Source organism: Callospermophilus lateralis, chromosome 6 (assembly GCF_048772815.1).
Source record: "Callospermophilus lateralis isolate mCalLat2 chromosome 6, mCalLat2.hap1, whole genome shotgun sequence".
Lineage (NCBI taxonomy): Eukaryota > Metazoa > Chordata > Mammalia > Rodentia > Sciuridae > Callospermophilus > Callospermophilus lateralis.
In genome coordinates this window covers 103,773,097-103,800,918 of record NC_135310.1, presented here as the reverse complement: position 1 = coordinate 103,800,918, position 27,822 = coordinate 103,773,097, and the positions used below count along the sequence as shown (strand labels likewise).

Genomic DNA, 27,822 nt, shown 5'->3' with positions numbered 1-27,822 from the left:
CTTGAGCTGTAAATTAGTATATACAAATTGCCAAGCAATAGTATTCTTAACCAAAGATAGTCCAAGATTCCTATTCCACAATATTAGCAAGGCCAAAAGCTGACCTGAGGATCATAACTCTCACATTTGAATATGGTAGGTTTATGAAGCTAACAGGGAAGTGTCCTCTATTATGCTATAAGGAATTGACATTTTGGAAAATTGTTAGTCTGGTTCTGTATCTGCGTTCTGTATATATGACCCCCCAAATCAAATTATATGGCCTGGATCAGTCAATGAATAAATATTTACTGACTATCAGCCACAGTCATGCACCACCTAATAACTAATGACGTTTCTGTCAATGATGGACTGCATATCAGATGGTGGTTCCATAAAATTATAATGGAGTGGAAAACTCCTATCTGCCAGTGATGTGATAGCTATCATACTGTTGGAGCACAAGACATTATTCATGTGCTTATGGTGATGCTGGTGTGAAGCAACCTTCTGCAGTGCCATGTATATAAAAGCACAGCACAAATAATTATGTAGAGTATATAATACTTGGTAATGACAATATATGATTTTGTTACTGGTATTTGTATAAAACAAAGTTTTTAGTATAATCTTTCTACTTGTAAAATTAAAAAAGTTTGCTGTAAAACAATATTTCAGTACCAACCTCATATATTTCATGTTTAACCTCCTCTCTTGATTGCCTCAAGAAATCACATAGAATGATGTACCTTGACCACCTATGTTGTATAAGTAGATTCTGATGTCCATACAAGGAAAATTACCTAATGATGCATTTTTCAAAACATTCCCAAATTATTAATTGACACAAATGGTATATATTTAGGAATTATTAATTATGCTAGAGATGTAAAGATGAAGAAAACTAAGATGAATTTGTGTATCTTCAGTCTGATAAAATAAATTGACATTAAAACACTTAAATAGTTATTATGTAAATGGTTAAATTATAAATCCTGAAAAAGGAGTTTGGTATTATTACCAGGTACTAAGAGATGAAGATGACAAATATTTGGGATACTGGAAAGGTTAGTTTTGTTTATGGAATATTACTTTTAAAATTGAACTACCCAGAAAATTCTCAACTGATATACCTCATAGTTACTACTCCCTGTTTCCCTCAATCTCAGCTTCCCTAAAACCAGAGAACCTCATATTACTTATCAGGGATGCACTATGTAAATTTCGTCACTCATATCTACTTCTTTCAGAAACATGGCTGTTACAGATTTTTCCAAACTGACTTTCCACCATGTCACCCCAGGAGAACATGACTGTCCATCTAAATAATCAGTAACAACTAATGTATCTGAATAGCTCTTGTGAGTGAAGCTTAGGGGACTGGTAAGCTGCTGAAAGCACTATGCAAAGATTTGACCATTGTAGTGGCATACACCTGTAATCCCAGGGACACGGGGGGGCTGAGACAGGAGGATCACAAATTCAAGGCCAGCCTTAGTAACTTAGGCTCTGTCTCACAATAAAAATTAGAAAAAGTGGCTGGGATTGTGGCTCAGTGGTAAAGCACCCTTGGGTAAGATCCTCAGTACCAAAAAAAAAAAAAAAAAAAAAAAAAAATTCTAACAACTTTTAGTGATACTGTTAGTGCCAATTTACCTCACAGGGCACGAGAACCTTCATGAAGGCCTAATAAAAGGTTCTTTGGTAAGCATGCCAGAAATCTCTAACCTCTGGGCTACTGTGTTACCTACCCTGTTATGCAAAGAAACATATCTGCATTTTAATAGAGACTAACAAAATATAATATTTTTTGGTAGGGGGCAGAGGGCTCGGTGTACAGAGGATTGAACTCAGGGGCACCCAACCACTGAGACACATCCTACAACTTTCTGATCCTGGTTTCAGAACTTTTATACTTTCAGATGATTGCATTCTTTTTTTTCTGATTTTGATCTCATTATATATCTGGTGGTTCTCACCTGGATTTTATCCTTCCTGTTTCCTGTCTATATCTTAAACCCTGCCTAAAATCTACACCCCTGCCTATTCCATGTTCCCAGGAAAAGCACCTGGTCTCAGTCATCTTTCCCCATTTTTCCAGATAGAAGATTCTTCTGAGTTAGGACAAATTTTCATAGAAATGCCTTCCACTATTCCTGGACTCCCAGAGTGCTTATTATTTCTACTATTTAATAGTGATTTGCCTATAGTCACAAAGCTAGTGTGTGGCAGAAGCAGGAATCAAAGCACAGGATTCTGTGGTTCACTCCACAAGTACTGTACTTTCTTGTGATGTTTCTCAAAGTTTACTCTTTAGATTACTTTGTCCAGAATAATAAGGTTCTATATTTAGAATTTAGATCCCTATGCCCACTTTAGACTAGATTTGTTAGGTAAAGGTCCAGAACTCTGAATTTCAATAAACTTCACAAGTTACTTGTTCAGACACACTAAAGTTTGAAAAACAGAGATCAATAATATAAACAATTATCTATCTCTGAATCCTCAAGTCTACTTATCATGACCCCTGCATGAACATGAGAGAAGAAAGAAAAGTGTCTTCAAACATGAGTAAAGAAGGGAAAATGAGAAGCTGTAGGTCTGGTTCACCTCTCATAGTGCCCACCAGAGTGAGCGAGCTCATGTACTTATGGAAGGCTTGTCCCAAGTCTCGGAACTCCACCCCCTCCAGCTGGACCTGGCTGGGTTCCTCTGGAGAGGACCAAACGATGACTTTGGCCCCCAGATCCCTGGATCCCAGTATCTTCTCACTCTTGGAATACAAACAGTGCTGCAGGTTACCTGAAACACAGATAAGGTCCAGAGGACCTGAAGCAAGTAGAACATACCTCTAGATAACTCCCCGCATTGGAAAGGTACTGTTGGCACCAAAGAAAAACCATTACTGCTTATTTCATTTAATAGCTTTCACTTTTACTTTGATTCCTTTCTTTGGATTATTCATTAAAAAATTCAATAACTAGGGCATGATGTTGTCTTTACTGCTTCCAGAACCCCCCCAAATATTCAGCTAAATATTGTTACAAAGTAGCAGACTGCAACCCACAACCAACCTAAACAGAAGCTGATTTCGATCCCCAAATTCCACTGGAGGGAATGCACAGTAAGATGACCTTCAAATGGTTCACAATTTTAGGGAAGAGATGTGGATACTGAATGTTGTCACAGAACTTTTTACACAGTCCAGTGGCTTTTTCCCCTTTGCTGCACTATTTTACAATTTAGGGACTTTGCAATAAGGCCACCACAGAATGGCAAAGCAAGGGCTGCCTCTGCACATCTCCTCCTTCCCCAGCTGTGCCACTAGTTGAGGACAGCAAACTACCTGAACCCAAAAGACACAACTCCCATGGCTACACTGTTGGGACCTCAGGATCCAGAATGCTTTCTGCTGACACATGATTTGTGGGTGTATGAACTAACCACAGGATGGAGAAGACATCATATCCTGAATTGATTCTTTATTATTCATGTAAATAAAACAAGAATTAGCAGTGATACAAAACAATGTGTCATTCCATAGTAAATTTCAGAGTCAGCTTATTTGCTAAGGCCCAGAGGCTGAGGACATAAGAGGCAGATAATGAGATGTTTTGTATTTGCATGCTTTATCATAACTCTTGGTGCTTCTGATAATGTTTTCAAATGGTCAGGTCTCCTATGATTGGCTTTAGCTACTGGTGCCTAATATTTCAGCCCCACCCAAAGGCTGAGTGACTTATTCCGAGGATATTGTAGTTACATTTAAGATTTATGATGAAATGAGGAATGCTTTCCATTAAGAGTTAATGGATCTATAATGACTCAGACCTGGAAGCAATGTCACATTGGCAGCATGACCGAATACAATATTTTGCAAAATGTAATCTGAAAAAACCTATATGAGAATTATCAAGAGAGTCTGAATAATACACAGATGGCAATTTTGCAGAATACTTAAAGTTGACAGTCAACTGATTCTAACCTACTGTTTCCCAAACATTGTTTTAGAGAATGACATATTCATCAGTGGATGACTTGGGTGGAGGGGGATGAGGTCAGTATCCTTCTCCATATACTGACAACACCCTACCCAGTCATATCATATCTACATGCACCTATTCACAGATACCACTCAGATCTTTGGCTCTCATCTTGGCATTTCTTCCAGCTTCCAGATATTACCAAACATCTCTGCGCCGTTGCTGGCCAGCCATCTCAATTTTGACGTGTACAAAATTAAACTCATGATCACCACCCTCCCACCCCAAAACCTGCTCCTCTTCCCATCTCAGTAAATAGCCTCATCATCCATCCACTGCTCATGCCTGGAAGTCATCCTTGACACCCACACCATCCTGGACCAAAGTTGACAAATGATGTCTTCACAACATGTGAAAGCCTCATAATCTACAGCCTGGGAAACCAAAACATAACCTACTAAACTAACCATCCCTGAAATAGATGTTTAATAGGCACATCAGTGTGATTCAGTGCCTGCTATTCTACTAGAAGATAAATGGACTTTTCCTACCACTTACCTAAAGTATGTGGTAGTTCACTCAGGAAAGAAACCTCAACAGGAGCAGGAGCACAAGCCTAATCAATAGGAATGTGCTGCTTGAGCCTGGGATTCTGACATTAGGGTTTCCTTGAGAATCTTAGAAGAAGCTTGGAATCAATGCTAAGACTTTATTTTGACATCTAACCCAGAAAGGTAATTCAACTCTCAGGTTTTATTCTTCAACAGGATTTTTTTTACACCAGAGAAATAATTAATTTACTATTTCTTTTGTCATTTGTCTCTTTCTTTCTTAAGGTCCTTAGGAAGTATGGGGGTGTGGAATGAGAATTTCTCAAGAGCCCTCTGAAAATTACTGAATTTTATGGACATTCAAAGGTTAAGAGCTTATTCTGTTTTAAAAGTGGTCAATCATAGCACTGATACATATCATTTGATGGTGAAAATTTGTTTTTACTTATTGAACTTTCCATTACTTATTGAACTTTGAAATAATTCTCTACCTTCTGCCATGTTGGCCTCTTGACAGGAAGCCAGGAATGTCTTCCTCTCACTAGTGAGATTTCCTTGTATGGTAATACGCCTGCTGAGCAGAGCCACTGTGACCTTTAAAATGCGGTGTTCTCCAGCCACCCAAATCTCTGTGAAGTTGTGAGAATATCTGAAAAGAGAAAAAGAGGAAGATACATCTGAAGATGTCACCCCTAATCTTATTCAGAATGGTGATAGTAAGCCACCAGATGAGTGGGATTCTTCCTTTGAGGATCTATTTTACAGAAACTCAAATTTAAAAGAGTGAATTGCTACAGAAATATATAAGAATTAGAAACTGTGCTGATTATTGCACTATCCAATTGATATAAGACCAAAGTTTGAGAGTCTCAACAAGAAACTTATTTAAGAAGTCTTAGTCTTCAAAACATCCCAAGCTTTGTAATTTTCTTGTCAGAATGTTAGCATTACTTAATTTTAAAATACAGCACTGAAAGATCAGTGTCCAGACCCCAACACAGTTAAAACCTCCTCCTTTTCCACGTGAACCTAGCCAAACTGTCACTCAGTACCTCAAGGGCGACCTCAGGTAGAGGTCGGCATGGTGCACGGCCTCCACAATGACAGTCTCTTCCGCTGGTCTGGCACCTTCGACACCCGTCCCACTGACAATGACCACTTCATCCCCAGTATGCCAGTCCACAGCGTCTTCCAGAGACAACACTCTGTCTTGGGCATGGGCAGCTGCTCGAAGATGGGTGACAACTACTTCTGGCAGTGAACCTAAAGCAGCCCAGAGAAACAAAGTTCAGATATTTAATAGAGAATTGTGATGTTATTTGGCCAAAGAATTCTGTGAAAAAGAGTCTGGAACAAGCTTCAAAATCAAAAGGCACTGATTTTTTGGATACTAGTTTTGGTTTTGATTTGAAGTAAGCTGGGAGGGGGTATTATTTTCTCATCTCTGAAAGTTGATAATAAAAGCAATCCAGGATAGAGTAGTAAGGTATGAAGAACACAGCAAACGTGATCAGACTGAACCTGGACTGGTGTCATAGTGTTGCCATAACATAACCAGGTTCCTTTCAGTGAACAGGCTTTAGTTAAAACAGGAATAGCATGGTCTTCCATCACTAGGTTTTAGGAGAATAAAATGAGACAATATGTATGAAACATCTAGTTTGGATCTTGCTACATTATAGACTCTCAATAAATGTTATTCATTTTTCTTTCTTTCCTGCATCACTTTGTGTTTTGAGAATGAGATTTTTTACTACTTCTTTCTTATTCCAAAAAGAAGAAATGATCCTTGGGCTCTGATGTAGGAGGCAATAACTAGTTTCCCATATGAAGACTTCAACTCACTTTACAAATAAGGTAAGCAGAGTGCATAATCAAAATTACTTAGGAATGGTTGTCTTGGTACATTAAACGAATCCTTCAAACACTAAACCTGAGTGTATCCAGGACAGGCTTGCTAAGAAAATTTGAAGAAGGGAAAACTTGTGAGTCTCGGTATCTTAGTTTGCACTACACTCTGGTATTTCCATCTGACTCTCCCCATACCAAGCATGTTAGTCCTTAACTAGCAAAGATTTAAGAAGATCATCTATCTCTCAGTTTACTCTGGACTTTTCCAGCAAAGGTCATGGCAAATTTTTTAAGGCATTATCTAAAGCAATATTTTAAAAAGCACATGGGTTACTCCCAACTCCTTCCTTTTTCCCCAGTACACTTCCTTCCTCCTTTGCAATAGATCATAATTTACCTTTAGCCCACAGCAAGTTACTGTCCTCCCTTGTTGCACTAAAATACAGTAATAATACTTGAATCTCTAACTACAGAGGTAGCCAACAATAAATCATTTTCAAATTATTTTAAACTTCCCTTTTTTTATTTCTCTCTGTGTATGCAGACACTTGCACCAATAATGTTGTTCTAGTCTTAGGAAGGTCTCAGGTTAATGATGCAATTTCTAAAGTTTACTCAGGCAATAATTTTATCTTAAAAATATTTACAGAGTTCAAAATTTCTAATTATAGGGCAGGTGAAAATTAAGACATAAATCATCCCCAAAAGAAAATAATTTTAATTTTATTGCTTGTTTGTATATCTTAACCTTTGGGAAGAATAAAATGAAATAAGGTTTGTTTTTATGTATATGCATATGTGTGGATTTCTCTGACCTCTTCTTGACTGTCTATGTAGAAAGATTCATGCCAAGCATAGAAAATGTTTATCAAGTACAATGCAAAATGCTCTCAAACGCAATGACACATGTTCACAATGCTCAGTCAATATGCAAGGATCATCGATTATATACATGCAAGCTATGTGTGGCAGAATCCAGAGTAGAGATCACAAAGATACTACTCAACTAATTTTTCTTAACAGTGGTCAAGTCAGAATGAATGGGAAAAGATTATAGAGAATCTTTAAAGGCCATTTTAAACTATTAAAATACACTTATGTCCTTTCAAGTGTTGACAGAATCTTTAGAAAGCAGTAAGACTATCTCATAACTTTTTCATTTGAATTACGGAAATGACATATCTATGTATGATCACATGGAGCCTGAATATTTCAGGAGTACCAGCCTAGAGAGGCTGGAACAGTTCTAACCTAGAGCCGGTGCCATAGATTTCAATATGCAATAGCTCTGTAATTATCACAGTATGCATGATTCATCTCTCCTCCTGAAGAATGGATCATGAATGCATGACCACTGTTTTGTGTTTTCTTTATTTATGTCACAATTCCCAACAAAGCATTGGACTTGTGGTCAGCATTCAACTCAGGGTGGTTTAAACTAATTATTTTAAATTTTTTTCCTATAGACAATCACTTGTAACCCCCTGTCAGGTATAATCTGATTATACCTAACTGAGCATATAATATCCAATATATAAAACAGAAAAAAGTTACTGGAATTTTTGAATAAACACAACCTAGTTTTTCTCTGATGTAAGAACTCCTTGGGTTTCGGTTTTTTTTTTGTTTTTTTTTTTTAATTTTACAAATTGCACAAATGAGAAACTAAAATTCTTCAAAAACAAGGTTGTATAATAATGAAGCCTCAGTACCTAGTTCTGAAAGCAGGACTTCTGAGTCCAGGACTAGAAAACTAGACAAGTAATTAAACTCCTAGCCTCTATAAATTAACTATACCCAATTAGCTTTGATTCTCAAAAATCATATGCATTACTTTATAAAGGTTATTTAAGCACCACACAAGGGGGACTGGCGGACCCTCTGCTAAAGAGAACATGGCACACGTGTGAGTCATTCTCTTTGTCAAACTCCTGAAACCCAGCTTGGGCAGCTCCCTTCCTTTCTGTACCATAAATCAAAAAGCATATAAAAGCAGTTTTAGAAGCTCAGTAATTTATAAATATACTTAAATGACAAAAGGAGTATGGTCTTGTAATTTAATCCAGTGTTTAACCACATTTGGCTTTCAACATTGACCTGCTAACCAACAAACTATTCATTTACTCCCACTAATGACTTCTGCTCATAATTATATTTTCTACAAATTATTGTTCAAGCATTTCAGTGTCATTCATCTATAATTAGTCAGTCCCAGAGAACCATTCTTACCAAATGGGCATGGAGAGAAAGAAAATAAACTTTAAGGGTTGACACACTTTAAAATCTCTAATTGTCTTCTGTTTATATTGTAGGAATTAAATCTTTATTTCAAGTGAATAACTGCCAAGATTTTTCCAAACCATTTAGAAGGAATAAAGGAAAGGAAGGAGAGAAAGGAGGAAGGGAGGGAGAGAGAAAGGAACTATTTGATTAAAATAATATTGACATCAGAATAGAAATATAAAGGAACTCACAAAAGAAGCCAAAAATTTTATTCTCAAGTATGCACACTGTATTTCACCCTTATCTCTGGACACAGCTTCCCCATTATTATGGCAAAACAGGAAATGCTGTATTTTCCTACATATACAAGTAAACACTTCTCAAGCACCTGGAAGTCAAAACAAAGTGAACAGAATCCCCTTTATCCAATACTCACTACTAGTATAAGAACCTCACAGACTAAAATCACAAATATTCCATGCTAAGAGATGAGTTTGGGGGAGACCCAGGGTCTAGTGGTGCACAGACAGGGAGCACTTCACTCACAGCAAGGGAGTGGTTGTTTCTGGAATGCCTCCCAGAAGAGTAATAGCTGAGCTGGATTTTGAAGGATAAGCCTTTTGCCCAGGTGACAAAATGAGAAGAGACATTGTTCATGTGCCATTTCCTTCTGCCCTTGAGAACCACTTGCTGTGATATCTCCCTTGGATAAAGACAAAATCTGGAAGGGTACCCTGCATGAGCTCTGCTGTGTGTGTGCACCGTGAGCCTTCTGCATCATTACAGGTTCATCTCAGGGGTCCTGAGCAAGCAGGGAACTCCCTCCCTGAAGGAGGGTGAATCACCAGCAATCCTCTGAAAAAGGGCAGATCAGCCAGCTACATCCACAGCTGAAGTGAGCATTTCTGCATTGTGATGAAAGGGAATTGGGACAAGGTCTGTTCTAAGACTAAGGACTCCACTGTTCTTTTGGTTTAGACTAAAGCTAACCATTGTTTTTTAATGCCACAATGAGCAATATTTTCCTAAAGGTATCAGAGAAAAATCTAGCTTTCATTTCTATGCAATTAGAGCTTTATATTTTTGTGGCTTTGACTTGAAACAAGTCTGAGAAAAAGCAGGACATTGTAAGATAAGTGGAAACATCTGGATCCTTGTTTCTAGCTCCTGTGAGGATTTCAGGTCTTCAATAAACACCATGCTTAGGCCGTACAGAACTCAAGTGAATATCCTTCAGTTAGTGATGCAAAACCCACTTGGTCAGAGCTAAAGTCTTCTATGAAATATCTTTAACATCTACTTCTGATTACCCCAAAAATATATTTAAAAATCAGCTATGCTTTTTTTTAATTTAATTTAATTTTATTTTATGCCTCTTAAAATTTTTCCATCTCTCAATATTGCCACACTGGGGACCAAGCTTTTATCACATGAACTTTGGGGGAGAAAACTTGAACCATATCTAAACCACAGCAGAGACCTTCCATCTCTTTCCAAAGACTGTCATAAAAGCAACTGTATTAGACAGGAGGAATAAGTTCTAGCATTCCACAGCACAATAGGGTAACTATATTTTACAACAACCTATTATATATTTATGAGAAACTAGAAGAGAGGAGCTCGAAGGCTCTAAATATAAAGAAATGATAAGGAAATGGAAATGCTAATTACACTGATTTAATAAGTACAAACTGTATGCACATATTAAAACATTACACAGCACCCTGTAAGTATGTAATATTATTGTGTTAATTAAAAAATAAAATTAAAAGAGTAAAAGCAATTTTGGCTTTTAAATAAGCTATGTAAGCCTCACAAATGCAACCATAAAACACAATTTTCAGAGAGTTGAGGGGATACCATAATATAAATCAGCTATACTTTTGATCAGGTAGATAATCATTTTGATTATCATTACTAGGTTTTATGTCTTCCAGGAGAGTTAAGGGGACAAGAAAAAAGGTTAATTTTTAATAACTACTTTTAGAAAAATTATGAATGTATTCTACTTAAAGTACAAATTTAGAGAAGGAAAAAAACAGAAAAACATGTGCAATCTTAACACATTAATATAGGTCTTTCCTATTATTCCTTTTCTGTGTATATATACTGAAAAACTATAATATATGTAAAAAATACTATAATTCTATGCATTCCTTCTCTTTTCTTTCTTTACTCTTACTAGAAAATATTACAACACAGCATCAGTGATGCCAAGACTCCTGTGTGCAGGATTCTTCTGTTATCCTACTAGGGGACTCTCCCCCGACTTTTCTTCGATACCTCTTCTATCAAGAGGTCAATATTGGATCTCCTAGAACAGGGAATCTACCCTCTCTTTCAGAGCCTCCTTTATCCTTTTCTAACTCTTTACATTCCCCAGTGAGGGCCTCCTGCTCCACCTCTTCCTCTCCTGCGGTCTGATGAATATTATCTTGTTTTGCTTTGTAGTTTTTAGCTTCTTATCCAGTTCCTCACCCTTCACTTTCGCTGTCACCATCTTCTCTTTAGGAGGGTCCTAGGGTTTGGGTACAGAGCCACAGCAGATACCTAGGGTGATGGAAGATGGAAGACTCCTATTTGGAGAAATCCCAAAAGTAGAGGAGTGGTAGTAGGTAGAGCCCAGGTAGAACTCAGAGCTCCTACAGATGCCACCATTGTTATTTGAGGGGATGTCTTTTTCTCCTTTACCCACTCTTCTATGTTTATACATGATCGCAAGCAGTAGTCAGGCCTCCTATCTCTAAGAGATACCCACTTCACTGCCCAGCTCTAAACTAAGGAGCGGAATGGAGGCTCATGAGGAAAGGTGAAGAGGCTGCAAGAAGGTGAAAGGGGAAAACTGGTGGGTTTTCTGGGAGATGTTCAATGGGTCATTGCCTGGTGGGGGGCTCATTACTAGTCTCCTGGATTAAGGGGACACAAGATCATACATATCATTCAACATAGCTAAAAGCTCATCTGGCATGGTCTCCAGATTATTTACATCCATCAGGACATCAAAGTCAAACCCCTTCCAGCTCATTTTCTCCAATATACAATCTGTCCCAGGGAAGAAAGCCATGCAGAGTTGTCTAAGCCATTGACCAACTCATTCAGACAGCCACTCAGATGTGAAGCCCACCTTCACCTTATCAATTGAGAACCCATGAGGTCTACAATGCTTGGGTACCTCCAGACCTCCACATCTGACTGGTTGATGAGAGACATCAAGTTCTCCATTAATGACTCATTGTTTAGGAAGCTGATCTTGGTTATGTATTGGGGCTTTGATGAAATTGAGTAATGTGCTCATTTCAAGGTATCTTTGTGGGTTATGGCAATACTGCTTCTGGATGCTGTGAAAAGGGCCATGGCTTAAGTTCCTGGGGGTGGCCTCTGCAGAGCCTGACACTGATGCTGCTGCTACAAAGGCCAACAACGACAGACACTGCTGCCTCTACTATGCCATAGTGACCAAGGACCCTGCAGGAAAGGAGGCAGGAAAGCACACACATGCAAACATCTCTCTGTCTAGGACAGGTGGAGCAGAATACACATGCCATTTTTTTCTATAAATTTCTTTACTGAATACAGTGGGAACCAAATTTCTTCTCTTGCAGTTCTGGAGATCAGAATTCTGAAATTATTTGCACTCAGATAAAGTCAAGGTGTTGTCAGTTCTGCCTCCTTCCAGAAGCATGGGGAGGATAATCCATCCCCTTGCCTTTTCTAGTTTTCAGCATCATGCATAGTTTTGGGCTTGGAGCTCCTCCCTCCATCTTTAAAGGACATCACTCCTATCTCTGTTCCCAGCATCATATTCCCTCCTCAGACTGACACCTTCTGCATCCTTTTTATAAGGACCAATGTGATTACGTGGGACCCACTGATATTCAGGATACTCTCTTCATTTCAAGATCTAAAATTTAATTACATCTGCAAAGTTCCTTTTACCAAATATGGTAATATTTGTGGGTCTCCTGGATCAGGACCGGAAACATGTTTCAGGGTCATTTTTCAGCCTCCTATAATTGCAATATAGAGTAAATAGTGTTGAGAACATTAACTAGCCACTCAGGGGAAAATTGGATAGATGACTTACAAGGAATATTAGAATAAATTCTAGATTGATTAAAGTCGAAGTCAGCAAACTTTTTTTCTCAAGGAGCCAATCTCTATCCTAAATGCTCAATTTTGCTACTGAAAGGCAAAGCAGCTATTGCTGTGCTTCAATAAAATTTTTTGTTCTCAGAAACAAATAGGTAAATATTTAATCTTTTGCACAGGAAAGAGTTTCTTGACACAGAATTAAAGGGAGAAATCATAAAGGAAAATATTTGTATATTTGAAATTGTAGCGATCATAAAATTGCATAAAAATAGTGAAAGAAAATTTTAAAAAAATAGTAAATAAGCAGGCTTTTTGTGCCTCTATGAAGAATATCACAAAAGAAACCATAAGGAATAAAGCCTCACTTGCAAACCCAAAATAAGCCCCCCAAAAAATAAATAAAATTGAGAAGACTTTCAGACACTCAGAAGGAATATTTTCTATGTTTGCACAGAGAAATATCAGTGATGTGTACACAAAACAAAAGCATCCCATGTGCATCTGAGCCATGAAGAGGGTGACGTAAACTTTAGTTACCTCCACATCCAAGCCATAGTTTCATCATCTCTCAAATAAAATAATTCCAGCCTTTGCTACTTCACAGAGGTGTTGTGAGAGTTAGGTGAGAGGAGAGAATGGAAATAGCTTTGAAAATTATAAAGTGCCAGGGTCTAGGTGAAATCCAATTTTAACAAATACTGAATATAATACCTAATTCAATGGTACCCTTTCCCCATGACCAGGCTATTAATAGTTTTGCTTTGATGACACATGTGAAAGAATGTTCTTTGAAGGGAAAATCACAAGATTGTGCATATATAGCTTTCCATTTACTTAACACAGATGAGTTTCTTTTGATACTCAAAATGCAAAGAGTGTAAAAGCTGGACTATATTAACCAGTTAATAAACTAAAAGAAGTTTACTACTGGAGAATAGAAATGAGGAGGAAGGAAAGCAAGGTAGAAGGTCTAGGCAGGATCCAAGTTAGCTAGTACATTAGAGTCATGGCAGAAATTTTGAAGTTTATCTTAGAAACAATGGAAAGCCACTGAAGAATTTTGAGCAACAAGATGCTATAAACAGAATTGTGTTTTAAAAATATCACTTTGATTCCAGGACAAAAATGAATTGGAGAGGAAATAGAACAGTAACAAAAAGATGAATTAGAATGTTTATCCAATACTCCAAGCACAAGTCAAAGGTATCATAAATTAAGGTGACAATAAGGGAGATGGAGAGAAACATGTGGGTTCATGAGTAAACACAAAATTAAACAGAATTTGGTGATAGACAAAAATATGAGAAATTAGAGAAAAAGAGGTATGAAGAATGACAGCCAGATTTCTGGCTGAGAGATGACTAGAAAACAAACAAACAAACAAAAAACATGCCATCCTTCTTAGAATAATAATGAGTCAAGCTCACCAAATCAAAACTGGAGGCACACAAGAACACTGTCAATAATAAGCTTTTATTGAGTACTTGTATAATGCCTGCCTCTGTGCTTAGTACTTTATATATTTTATTTGGCTTAACTGTAACACTTAGAAATGTTTTAGCATCATCTCAAGACGTGACAGATTAAACACTGAGAAGCTTTTCAAAGACTCATAGCTGGTTCCTGCTAGAGATGAAATTTGGACCCATATCTGAACACCTAATCCATAGGAAAATGGGTTAGTGACTACTCCATGACTGAGCAAATTCAAGCTCACCTAGAGAAGATGCCTTCAACCATACTGTAAAGAGAAAAGGGAGCTAGAAATCCTGAGCTGAAGAGATAGATTGTGGACCTAGTTATTTTCCCTTGAAAAACTTTGTGTCAAGACAAGAGGTTTGATCTCTGTCTGAATTATGTGTCCAAGATATATCTAGAAAATGAGGTCCACTTTGGTGACTGCAATGGTTGATTTTATATACCAACTTGACTGGACAAAAGGATGTCCAGACATTTAGCCAAATGTAATTCTGGGTTTGTCTGTGAGGGTGTTTCTAGATGACATTAATACTCATATCAGTAAACTGAATAAACCATATTTTTCTCTCTAATGGGTGTGTCCCGTGTACAATCAATTGAAGATCTGAATTAAAAAAAAAAAAGGGTTAGATAAGGGAACTTCTTCCTGGCCATATTAACTGAGACTTTGGTCTTATCTGTCCTTCAGATTCAGACTGAAACATCAGCTCTTCTTGGATCTCCTGTCTGCCATCTTTCAGACAATAACCCACACCATCATCTTTCCTGATTCTCAGGCTCTAGACTTGGACTGGGAACAGCACTTTGTCTCTCCTTAGTTTCCATCTTGCCAACTGCAAATCCTAGAACTTCCCAGCCTCCATAATCATATGAAATCCCAGCCAAAAGAAAATAGAGGAGTAAGTTTAGAACCATAAGAACATACATACCATTTTTACTACTCTATAAACAGTTGGGATTTTATAAGGAAGTAGTTCACAGGTTGGTTCGTTTGGTTTTGTTTTTTAATTTTTTATTGGTGCATTATAGTTTCCCATAGTGGTGGGATTTGTTGTTACATATCTGTTCATGTGCACAATCTAACAATACAATTTGGCCAATATCATTCCCCAGTATTTTCTCTTTACCTCCCCTCTGATGTATATCTGTTTTACTGGGAGAGGCAGTGAAATAAATATAATTAATTAAATAAATGTAATAGATAATGTTAAAAGCTAAGGGTTAAAAAAGAAAGTTACATTAACTATTCATCACTGTGACAAAAATACCTGTCAAGAACAACTTAGAGGAGGAAAGATTTATTTTGGCTCATAGTTTCAGAGGCCTCAGTCCATGGTTAGCCAACTCCAAACTGTGGGCCTGTGGTGAGGCAGAACACCATAATGGAAAGGCACAGCAGAGGAAAGCTGCTCAGCTCATGAGCTGGGAAGGGGGTGGCTAGGGAGAAGATTAAACCCTCCCAGGGCATTCCCCCAATGACCTGTTTCCTTCAGCAATGCTCCACTTGCCCATAGTTTTCACCACTTCCCAAGCACTCCATTCAAATTATTAATTCATTAAATGCATTAATCCACTAATGAGATCAAAATCCCTTGATCTGATCATTGCCCTAAAAGCCCCACCTCTGAACCTAGCTACATTGGGGGCCATGTTTCTAACACATGACCTTTTTGAGGGTTATTCTGGATCAAAGCGGGGGAATGTCACAGTGTGCCCAAAGATCAAGTGGCTCTGGGAAATAGGTAATCATCGTTTTCATCAGGAGCAACAGGGCCCCATTTCTGCTTCATGAGGGAAGAATTTGCCTGACAGTGAAGCCAACTCAGGGAAAAGCAGAACCAAGAGCTACAGAGAAACAAAGTCTTAATGCTTTCATTAGAGCACCTGAACTCAGTTGTGCCTCAAGGTTTTTCAGTTACACGAGGCAATAAATGCCCTTATTTTTGCTTGAATTGGGTTTTCTGTCACTTGCAACCAAAAAAGACCTGAGTAATGCCAACATTTTCAAGTATATATAGAAACCTGAAGTACCTTCCAATGTGTTTCTAAGTGGGGTTCCTGCTGTACTTGGATTATTGAATAGCTAGAACTCATTTCTAATTAGCAGTATACATTTACATGTAAACACTTAAAATTAAAAGACCTTAAAAACAGCATGCTCACTTAGACGTGTTTTTAAAAGTTCCTTAAAGTGTGGTTTCTTCTATTAATTTAGGGATCCCTTTCTTATAGATTGTTTCATCATCATTCTTGTCCAGATCAATAAGATTTTGGAAGGAAGTTTCTGCCACTGTGCACAATACAGTGTATTTTTGGCCTTGTTGAAGCATTATTGAACAAAACAGAGAAAATGTTTTGCTTTATTTTTTGTTGGTAATGCTGGTTATGTTTTGGACAATATAGAACCAAGAACCACTATCCATGCATTCAAGGGAGAGCTAGCCATCCTGTCTCTGGCTGTCTTCCCACGCTGAACTACACTAGATTCACATACACTAGTGTTAACTGTCTAATCGCAATCTGCTACATCATGCCAGGTGACCAAAACCCCAAAGCTGTATTGAAATTTGTTAAAATTTAACATTGCAGGAATGTTTTTAATTTTCCTCACACTCCATTTCTCCATTCTTTTACATCTTCCTTCCTTCCCAGCCCTAAATGACAACAAAATACTATAAAAACAAACAAAACAATGGCTCTCCTGTTTTGAGCCAGTGTCCCTGTGTACATATGTTACAGGTATTAGAGAAGAACCCACCAGGATGAACCAAGCATTTGACAAAGAGGTGACAAGCACCCCACCTTGGAAGGAGCCTTAAAAATTTAGGGAATAGGCATCTACTTGGACTTAGCTAAAGGAGACTAATCTAAATCTGCCATCTCAGCCAGGTCTGGAGCAGACCCCATTCTAGGCTATAAGTGATAAAGAGAGAAGATTTAAAGTACCTCAGAGATAGGAATGAGCCATCATCCTGAGAGATCTAGCCATAACCTTTATCTCTCCTTCCTACAGAGAATGCACGAGGCTATCTTTTTCCATATAAGCAAAGACAGAGAGCTTTGTACATATCCTCATGAAGCTTCCTAAGAGCAAGGGAGATGGACTTTTTTCCAGATTAAATGCTTGCGTATGTAGCAGATTTGCTGTTGTTCACACCTCTGAGCAGTGGTAAGAATTAGCATATGCACAGGACAGTGAAATAGGTGATGAGTGAAGCATCTATGGGTGGGGAAGGATTTGTAAAAACTTCCTATGATCAAGTGGATTCTAGGGAAGATAGACGGACCTGAACCAACTTTCTGGTACCCCACCCAAGACCAACCCCAAGGTGGAAGCTTAGAATATTGCGAACCCTGGTGGGTTTTCCACATTGGGAAACTGTGCCCTGGGAAGATCTCCTACCAGGCTCCAATGATGTCATGCAGACACCTTAGGAGAGAGAATCAACAGTCAGCCAGTGTTATCCAGAGGCAGCAACACCCAAAAGAACACACACTGCACAGTTAAGTGAAAAGCTTGTTCAATTTCTTGCCTTAACTCTACCCTACTTGCTCACAGCAAGAGAATGTACAAGGAGAAAGTTGGGAGGAAGAATGAAGCAGCCAACTGCATGCCTATACTCCAAACACCTCCGCTACAGCTTTTTAAGGGGAGGAAGGGATGTTTAAAAAGTACAAGACTGAAGGCTTAAACTGGATTCATTAAAACTGACCTTTGTAATATGGGAAAGCAAATGAAAAGTACCAGCCCAAGGTGTTATTAAAGGACAGTAAAAAATATCCATTAGAATATGGATGAAGCTGGGCACTGTGGTGCACCTTTATCCCAGCAACTCAGAAAGCTGAGGCAGGAGGACTGCAAATTCAAGGCCAGTCCTGGCAAGTACATGGTGAGATAGTATCTCAAAAATTTTAATTAATTAATTAATTAATTAATTAATTAAAAGGCTGGGGATGTAGCTCAGTGTCAGACTGCTAGTCAAGAATGTGTAATGTCCTAGTCCAATCCCTAGTACTGCAACACAAAAACAGTTAAATTAAATTTTAAAATAAAAATTGATAAAGAAAGGGCTAGGGATGTTGCTCAGTGGTAGAGTAACCCTAGGTTCAACTTCCTATAACATACATACCTATACACAGGAGGGGGGGGGAGGAGGAAAATGATAGTGACCAAAGAAAAACAGGTCTATTCTGTCTCCCAAACATCTCTAAAAATGTACCTCTCCCATTTGTGTAGCCTTGCAGCCAATTAACACACCATACCAGCTTGTTTCCCATGAAATCCCATCTAATATTTTGTGGTGATAAAATTAGGGGAAGGCAGAAAACCCTTTCAATTCTGAACTGAAGAAATCTAAGATCCTGGAGAGAAAGGAGGAAAGCCATAATATATACTAAAAAAATAGAATATATTAATGGCTCTTGGATAAAGAGAGATTTCAAAATTCTGGGAAACATCAAACTTTTAAATTTGGGGTCCAATTAGAGTAAACATATCAGCAATTTTTTAAATCTCTGCTGATATTTGATAGGACTTTTCTATGCTACAGACTCTGTACCAGGAACTTAATAAGCATTTTTGTTTGCCTGATCCCACACACATTTTATTCAGCCTAAATGACAAGTGACTTCAACTTTTTGCTCCAGTCTATATAATAGTAAATATTGTACCAAAGATGACTATTCCTCCCTATGAGCTTCCGTCAATTTGAAATATTAGATCTTGAATGAAAAGTCAAAAGCTTAAGATTTTAGTTGAAGTAACTTAGAGGGTACCTATGGGTTTTGTCTTCCCAGCAACACTTTTCTTCTGGAACTATCTTTCTTTGGGTGCGATGATTCCCAGAACATATCCTCATTCAAGCACACATACACATATATGCATGTGCACTCAGGTGCACACACCCCACACCTCCTGGTCCTTGCAAAGCAAAATCGCATCTTCTCACATGGCTCTTCTGGACCTTGAAGAGTGGTAATGGAGTGAGAAGGTGACTTGAGCAGAGACAGTCACAATACGCTGTCTTCCTGGGAGCCAAGTATAGTCCTAAGCCTGCTAGGCAATCAAGCAGGACTTTGTGAGGCTTTCCCTGGTTATTTTTTGACAAGAAGAAAATGGAAGGCCATGTGAAACCAGTAAATGTCACTGGCCATAGTCAAGAAGCAAGGAGTGGGAGACATCAAGGCCACTGCATGCAAAGACACCCAGAGGTGAGAGTGAGTCCTCATGGCATTAAGAGCCCTGGTGGCACACATGTCAAGGCTAGTTAAAAAAATTACAAGTAATACAGCTACATACAAGAAATGCCATGTTGCAGCTATGGTTTATATTTCATCCCAAGGGAATAAGAAACAGAAGAGAAAAATCATGGACAAGAAGAAGTAGGTAAGGAGTAAGGGCAAGAGGAAACAATATGGATGGAGAAGAGACAAGATAAGAAATGATGAATAAAATGACAAAGGAGCAGAGATCTCAAAATGTAATGTTTGAGAAAGAAAAATCTTATGAAATTTGAAAGCAGGTCCCAGAAAGTTTCACCCCTACATCAAAGAACAGATTTTATAGAAAACATTCTGGAGCTTATTTGGTCCTAGAAATGAGGAATCATGCAAAGAGAGGCCCTGGATCCTCAAAAGGAGCTACACACCATAGTTGAAAGGATGACCTAGTAGAGTTTTTCTTAATCTCAATTTTTGACAGTAGAACTTTTTCTTTTTTGATTTTGCTTTGTTCTTAGTTTTTTTTTTTTTTTTTGGTACTGGGGCTTGATTCCAGAAGCACAGTACCAGAGAGCTACATTCCTAGCCTGCTTTTCTATTTTTGAGACAGGGTTTTATTAAGTTGCCCAGCCTGGTCTTGAACTTATAATCCTCCTTCCTCAGCCCCCTGAGTATCTGAGATTACAGATGTGAGCCCCATTTTGGATCTCTTTTTTTTTCTAAAGAAATATTACTTCCAACACAAAAACAAAAGCAGTGAAGAGATTACTTGAGCATTTTAAGCCTTGATTGCTTGACTCCCAAATACTTCAGCTTTTGGAACCCTGAAAGGCCCTCCAGGAAGCATTTGGGTTCCATGCAACACAGTTTGAAAATCATTAATCAGGAACACACTTCTACATATACAGCCTACTCCATGCACACTGGATTGTGCTTAACCACAGCCTGATTCTCTTTAGCAACCAAAATAATAGAATACAGTACAGTGTTCACAAGAACTGTGAAATATAGACAACATGGTACTTACAGAAAGAAAACCAGCCATGTGTAAACTTGCTTACTTACATTGCTTTTTTCCCTTATTTATTTCTACTAAATTCTTATGATCATAACAATTGCACTAGTGTTTTCCTCAATCATTCCCCACATACTAGCTTTTTCTCAGAAATTTTCATTTATATTTAATGTCTGTATCTTGTAATTTCTTGAAAAGGACAAAGACAGAAGTCCAGTCAAGGCCGTAATACTGCTTTTCTCCTAAGAAACTGTCAGCCAAATTTCTCAGGGAGGAACTGGAAATGAAATGAGCGACATTGATAAATTTCCCTGCTGAACAATCAATAAAAGTCCCACCATTCTGCTCAGCCTCCCACTGTGGAAGCAAGAGCCATAATTACATTGTCAAAAATTCAAGTTGCCCAGGCTGACAGCGACCCCCTTGAAAAGTGACAAGTGATTGGCACTCTATTCGGGGTGGTGAAGCTGGATTGGCAGATGGGACAGCCAAGGCAAAAGGCAAGAGTGAAATTTCCTTATTGACTACAACCACCCAAACCCCAGACCTTTACTCTGGAGGAATCCTACAACCCTTTCATCATATAATACATCAAAGTGAGCAGGTGACAGAGCTTACTAAATAATCTGAACTCCACCCAAGATTCAGAACATCCCCTGTCCTGTACAGCTGTATATGGGGGAAGGGGTGGTTTAATGTCTGGCGCAAGTCTTCTACACATGAGTGTGTGAAAGTTTCATCAATTATAGAAAGACATAAAATGTGCTTTCAACTCCAGCTTTTCTTGTGACAACTGAACAGCAAAGCTTGTTTGCTTATTTTAATCTATGATAAAAATCAGCTAGAGCAGAAGGGTTACAAAGGGCAATAATGAAGAACACAAAGGGAGAGAGAGGATGGGAACAGTATTACCCAAGGAATAGTTAAATTAGAATCCATCAGTAGCTTTACTTCTGTATGTTCAAAATCAAGGTTGCAAAGGGCCTGATTTGCTGAGCAGTGCTCTACTTCTGAGTATGCTAGGGCCCACGAAAGTGGTTTCCAAGAACTTGGTTCTAACCATGTCCAGGGACAGTGGTTGTCCTGTGCCGAAAAGCAGCTGCACCCAGAGAGATTAAAATCTAAAGGTGTTCACTGGGTGGTGGGAACAGAACAAAAGGTGCCTGGGAATATTGTTGACTCATAATCTCCAAGGCTAAATCCTCTCCTAGCTGATGAAGAGATAGGCACAAAATTTAATAAGGACAAAAATTGCTAGGCAGGACAGGCCCTATGCCAAATTTTGAAATAAAAGCCTCTGCCCCCTCAACATTTCCTTACCCCCTAAAAGAAAATATGATTTATTTGGTACTGGGTACTCCATGATTTAAGAAAAAAAGAATATAATCAAAATAGTAATAGCTACTACTGCTTGTGAGTTATTGTGTGCCAAATACTCAGAAACACTTCACAAGCACTAAGCATGGGGGCTGTGTTTTTCTGCTTTCATAGATATTAATTTGTCCAAAGTCATAGCTCAAAAGCAGGAGAACTAAACCAATTTCTGATTCCACAACTGTCAACTACTAAAATCAGTGAATTTCCAAGTGCAGTCAAGGGACCATTTGAATCAAACCACATGTAGGATCCATTGAAATGCACATTCCTGGGTTCCACTCCAGGGCCACTGAATCAGACTCTGGGGATGAGACCCAGAAATCTAGATTTATACACTCTCCCCAGAAGAGTCTCTTATGCACCTAATAATGGTGAATTATACTATTCTGAGAAGTAGAGTGAATGTTGGGTCATTAGGGACTTTCTGGGTACAAAGCAGTGAATCATATTGCTCACTCTTTTGCATACTTGACAGCAAAAGAAAATTAGTTTTTCTCTAAAGCCTCAGTGTCATCAGACCCACCTTTGGCCCTGGGAAAAGGCCAGGGACTTTATGCAAAGATTTTAACCATGATATACCACCATGCTTGAGGGGAAATCTGTTTGAGACCTCAGGTGGTGAGGGAGAGGATTGATGAGCCACAGAGGTACCTGGGATTCTCTGATAGATACATCAGTATACACCTCACATCAGTGGCTACTCTTTTCTATATAATATAGAGGTGGGAACAGTCTTATATAAAGAGGAAATAGCTTTATTTCACGTGTGTTCAATGTGCAAGCTCTATGTCATGTGAGATCCTAGACACCCCCTGAGGGAAGGACTTCGGGGAAGCAGTTGAATAGACACTGATGGCAGCCAAATCTGAAAACATAAATGGAGAGGGAAGTTGACTGGGAGGAAGGGGAGAGAGAAAGGGAATAAAGAAGAGGAAATAGGGTAAAAGGAGGAAAAGGAAAGAGAAGATAAAAATGAAAGAAGCAGAGGGAAAAGAGGTCTCACTCTCTGTACCCAGTAGCATCACACAGCTGGAGAGGCAACATGTCTTTTAACTTTCAAAATTTTCAAAACACATCAGACTCATCAACTGTGCTTCAGTTTCATCATACTGACTGTAAGCATTGGCACTGGGGATTTCTTTAAATTGGCATTTGCTTAATCACAAAGACTTGTAAGCACATAAAGGTAGATTATGAATGCTCACTGATTAGTGAAAGATGTAAATTTTCCATTTCTATACATCGATTTTTACTGCCTGCACATTTACTATACAGAGCCCTACTTCATTTCCTCTAGTCAACTGCCTCACTCACCGTGCAGGGAAAGAGTTCCATTCCTCACAGCCAGGAACTTGACTCCAAAGGGAAAGAAGGGCATAGAGTGGGAACTCCCATAGAGTTTGATCTCAGCTTTGCCTTGGAAAGGCTTGTCCTTGGATCCAATTCGGAGTTCTCCACCATCAGAAATAAGGATGGAGTGGGCCCTCAGCTGGATGGGTCCTGCATCCATAAAAATCAGCTTGCCCCCTAATAGACAAAGAGAAAACAGTCAGTCCCTAAGAGGGTATGTCTCACCCATTTTTGACAGTTCCAATGCCTGATGAAATCCCCTTCATGTATATACTTCTTCTGGAACTTAGACTTATTTTATTTTACACTCTCTTCCAGAACTATATTAGGGTATATCAGACACCCAAGAATAGAAACACTGTATTATTAAGCCAGTGAAGTTAGGCATTCTAAAGCTTCATTTGTAATATTTTTCAATACAATAATCTAAACATACAGAAATTTAGGACTAGTTAAACAAAGCATTAGAGGGTTACTAGCTTTACCATTTAACAAAAACAGCTTATAAAATTAAGCTTATAAAAATTGGGAAACAAGTATAAAAAATAGGGAAAGAAGAAATGTGCCAAAAGTAAAAGAATTACAATAAAAGGTAATACATTTAGGGCTAACATAATGCCGTTTGTGGCATTTTTAACTGGTCTCATCCATTATACTTTCTTTTGATGATAGACATTAATTTCTTTGAGAGTTCTGCCTCGATTGAATAGATTGGAGGGACACTGCCAATCAAGACTTTCTTTTCCTACCATAGCTTAAGACACATAGTAAAATTTCAAAAGGAATGTGAAGCAAAGGGGGAGAAAAGACAGGAAATGATTAAATCTTAATTCCAGTGGTGGTATTCTAAAGAGTCTTGGAAGAGTTCCTGCTTCTGAGACCTCCACCTGTCACCTCCCTATCCAATGCCCTGATTCCTGTTTGTTTCTGTGCCTGCTTTGTGGACTGATTTCCATTGATTCAGTACACTACCTAATACCTTCCTGATATGTTTCCTTTTAAAAGAGAGTTAAACTTCTGTTATTTATAACCCATAACCTTAACTGATTCAGATACCATTCTGCTCTAATGTCCCAGTTATCTATAACACAGGAATATGATAAAACTATTCTCAATCATGAGAGCAAATAATTCAATATCAAAAAGATACTCTTATCTCTATAATATCTTTCTTCAGAAGGATTTAAAATATTTACATGTCATACACAATTTTCTCAATAATGTTGAAATAATTAAAGTATCACATGTAAACACTTTAACATAAACAAGCTATTAAATCTATCTTCCTGCTAAAAGTGGTTTGCAAACAGACTGCACTATACTTTTCTACTCTGTACAGAAGTGGTTAATGTTGTGACTATATTGGAAGCACCAGAGGTTCTCTTTTCCAAACCCTATAACAGTTTCTCATCTTGTTCAGAATAATTCAAAGTCCTTATGCTGAGCTACAAAAGATCCCTCTTGATTTGCCACCCATCTCTGAACATCTCTCCAACATCATCTTTTGAAATGTACTCTTTCACTCATCTGCTCTGCTATAGTTTGAATATGGTTGATCCCCCTCAAACTCATGTATCGGTTTATACCCCAAAGTTTTATGTTAATGGAAGTAAAGATGCTGGAAACTTGACCATGCTATGTTTAAAAGGGGGGCCATTGGGAAGTGATTAGATTGGATTAGATTAGATCATTAGCTTCCAGCCCCTGTAAATGAATCCTAGTTGCTATATAAGAAGAGGGAGAGAGACTACACAGAGATATGCACATGTTCCTGCCACATGCAATAGCTGCACCATATTGTTTAGAATTCCAGCCTCTAAACTTTAAGTCAAAATAAATCTCTTTTTATATAAAGTAACATGTACCCAGTACTTCATTATAGTAATAAAAAGCTGGCTAATACATATTCCAAATATATTGGCCTGCCTGTTGGTTTTCATCAGACCTCAAATCCTATGCATTTGATCTTCTTTTGCTTAGAATGTTCTTTTACTGAATTTTCACTTTAGGAATAGCTCAAAGGAGCCAGGCATGGTGGCTCATGCCTGTAATACCAGCAGCTTGGGAGGCTGAGGCAGGAGGATCATGAGTTCAAAATCAGCCTCAGTAAAAGAGAGGCACTAAGCAACTCAGTGAGAGCTGTCTCTAAATAAAATACAAAATAGGCTTGGGGATATGACTCAGTGATCAAGTGCTCCCGAGTTCAATTCCTAGTATCTTCCTTCTCCCGGCACCCCAGAAAAAAAATGGCTCAAAGGGCAGATTCCATTATTACAGGGTGAATCTTAGTGAGGAGCTATAGACAGCAAAGACCCCAACCTGCTAAATTTATTCCTAAATCCAGTGTGCCAAATTATTGAATCATTGCTTCTGTCCAGAAATAACAACTGAGAGTGATTAATCACACTCTGGAGGAATGAGAGGTAGAGAAGGAAAAGGCTAAGATACCTTTAGTTATTTTTTTTAACCTTCATCTTAGTGCAGAGATAATGATTGATAAATGCTTGACCAATAGTCAAATGTAGAGGCCACTTCTTCCCTGACCTTCTGTTCTGAAACTTTCTGGAGTTTTCTTTGCCTCACTTCATCAAGACTTTCAGTCTTCACTCCCAAAGCCCAAGCCACACACCATCAGTAACAGGCACAAGATATTTATTTGGACTTGACCCCTCATGACTCTTTCTGTTCAGCCACAATTAGAATGACAGACCTCATCCAGGCATACAATTTCTCCTTCTGTAAGATGTTCATGGGAAGAAGTCCTACTTCAGAGAATTATGGTGAAAGTTATTAAAATGATACTTGTAGGTCTTTGCTCTAGGGTCTGATAGCTACCGAATTCTTAATGTAATGGTGTCTGCTGCCACCACACTCACCGTTTCGGCTCCCCAGGCTATTGCTACCGTTGTTCCATCACTTTAGCACTGGTAGGCTACCGACTACAAACATTTCACTGCTACCAGTCCTGACTTTCTCTTTGGACCACATCATAAAAATTATTCTATAAAGTAAGTAAATGCAAAAATAGGGAACTCTCTTCTGTCAGTCTATAGACGCATGCTGTAGCAATTGTACTCTGATTACCAGACGTCCATAGGAACCACGAGCAATTTTGACTTTAATTTTCCCTTCCATTATCATTGCACCTAGAAATGCAATAATCAATATGAATCCCCCTGAAAACAAGGAGAAAAAAAAAACACATCTTCTGATGTGGTTCACATATTTATGTTAACTAAAACTTTCATACACAGTCACATTTAACATCATAACTAAATATGTTCAAGTGCTGGATCATGGATTTGCATGGCAGGTTTCTTTATTTCAAATAATCAGGAAATCCAAAATGACCTTGATGAATGAGTAAGTGGCAAAGGCTGGGTACAGACTCTGAGTTCCTCTCCTGACTCTGCTTCAGATTACTCAGGTGTAGTGTGTTTTCTCATTGGCAAAGTGGATGGTAGAATCGTGGTGTATACACTGAGGGTCCTCCCCACTCTAGAGTCTTGAACATGCCCATCTTTAAGAGTGCAATCAACTGCACATTTGATACTAATGAAGACATGAAGCTCATGCTTTCCCCACACCAACTAGGCTGCAGTGAACTTAGAATTTCACTTGAGAAAAATCTATGTATGGTCAACAATTCAAATTAGACTATAGGAAAACAAGGGTGCTAGCCTTTATTAGGCACCTACCATAAACCAAAAAATCTTTAAATTTTTGCCTGAAATGACTTTTAAAATAAGTCTGCAAGGTCAACCTCCCATTCTCTATTTTGCAAAGCATGACATGGGCTTGGAGAAAGAAGCTCAGACCTTCTCCAGCCCAGAAGAGGTAGAGTCAAGCACAAGAACCTAGGGCCACCTTATAGAAAAGCTCATATTTTACCCATTTCCATAAACCGTAGTTTTTTACTAATTAGGGTTAAGAAAAAACATGTGTTAACCTAAGTACTTTTGCTATGGCTTGTTTGTATATGGTTTATTTTAATTTTGTTAATGGAGATACACCTCACCTCGTTCCAAAAAGGATTTGAAGCAGATTATAAGGATTAGTGGACAAATGAATAAACCTGGGCTTTGTCCCTTATAGCAGTAAGCAAAATATTAAATACACCGGAACAAATTTTAGAAATTTTGAAACATTGGTTACTGACCAGAACCAATAATGCTGCTAATGAAGGGAGAAGAGGTCTACTCAAAGAAAAGGAATAGTTTGTACTGTGAAGAGTGCTATTAGTTGGACTAATTAATGCAAACATCACTGACCCCTGCCAAAAACCAACCGTTCCCCACTTCATCAGTGGCAAATACAAGTGCATCTAGGTACATTAGAAGGAGAGACTGATGAGGAATTCAGCTTTTTTTTTTTTTTTGCCTGAAACAATAAGCAACAAGCAGAGTGAAAGCTTCTCTTTGTGAAAATAAAGCTTATATGTGCTCCAGATCTGCACCAAGACCTCAAGATTTCTATCCTCACGCTTTATTGCTTTACAATAAATACAGAGTGGCCTGCTTCACAGGACAGTGACTTGAGAATGGGAGGACAGTGGGAGGACTTTATCTCTTCACTTTATAGAGCTCGACCCCATTTCTGAAAGCTAAAATAAAGAGCAGGGCTGAGACCAGCCTTTGACTGGGACCCTTAAATTGCTTTCCTGAAAGCTGACTACATCCCACAAGTGACCTTGAGTAATTTT

At 38.3% G+C, this 27,822-nt stretch overlaps 1 protein-coding gene across 1 annotated transcript in view; it reads right to left on the bottom strand.

The window, feature by feature from the left end:
* The window catches only part of Pkhd1 (PKHD1 ciliary IPT domain containing fibrocystin/polyductin), a 429,388-nt gene that overhangs the window by 266,155 nt on the left and 135,411 nt on the right, over positions 1–27,822 (bottom strand). The window contains exons 36-39 of the mRNA XM_076860094.2: positions 23,085–23,297; positions 5,566–5,776; positions 5,005–5,162; positions 2,590–2,781 (exon numbers count right to left, since the gene is read on the bottom strand). Of these exons, the coding sequence (XP_076716209.2) occupies positions 2,590–2,781; positions 5,005–5,162; positions 5,566–5,776; positions 23,085–23,297 (774 nt within the window). The remainder of the gene's footprint in view (positions 1–2,589; positions 2,782–5,004; positions 5,163–5,565; positions 5,777–23,084; positions 23,298–27,822) is intronic.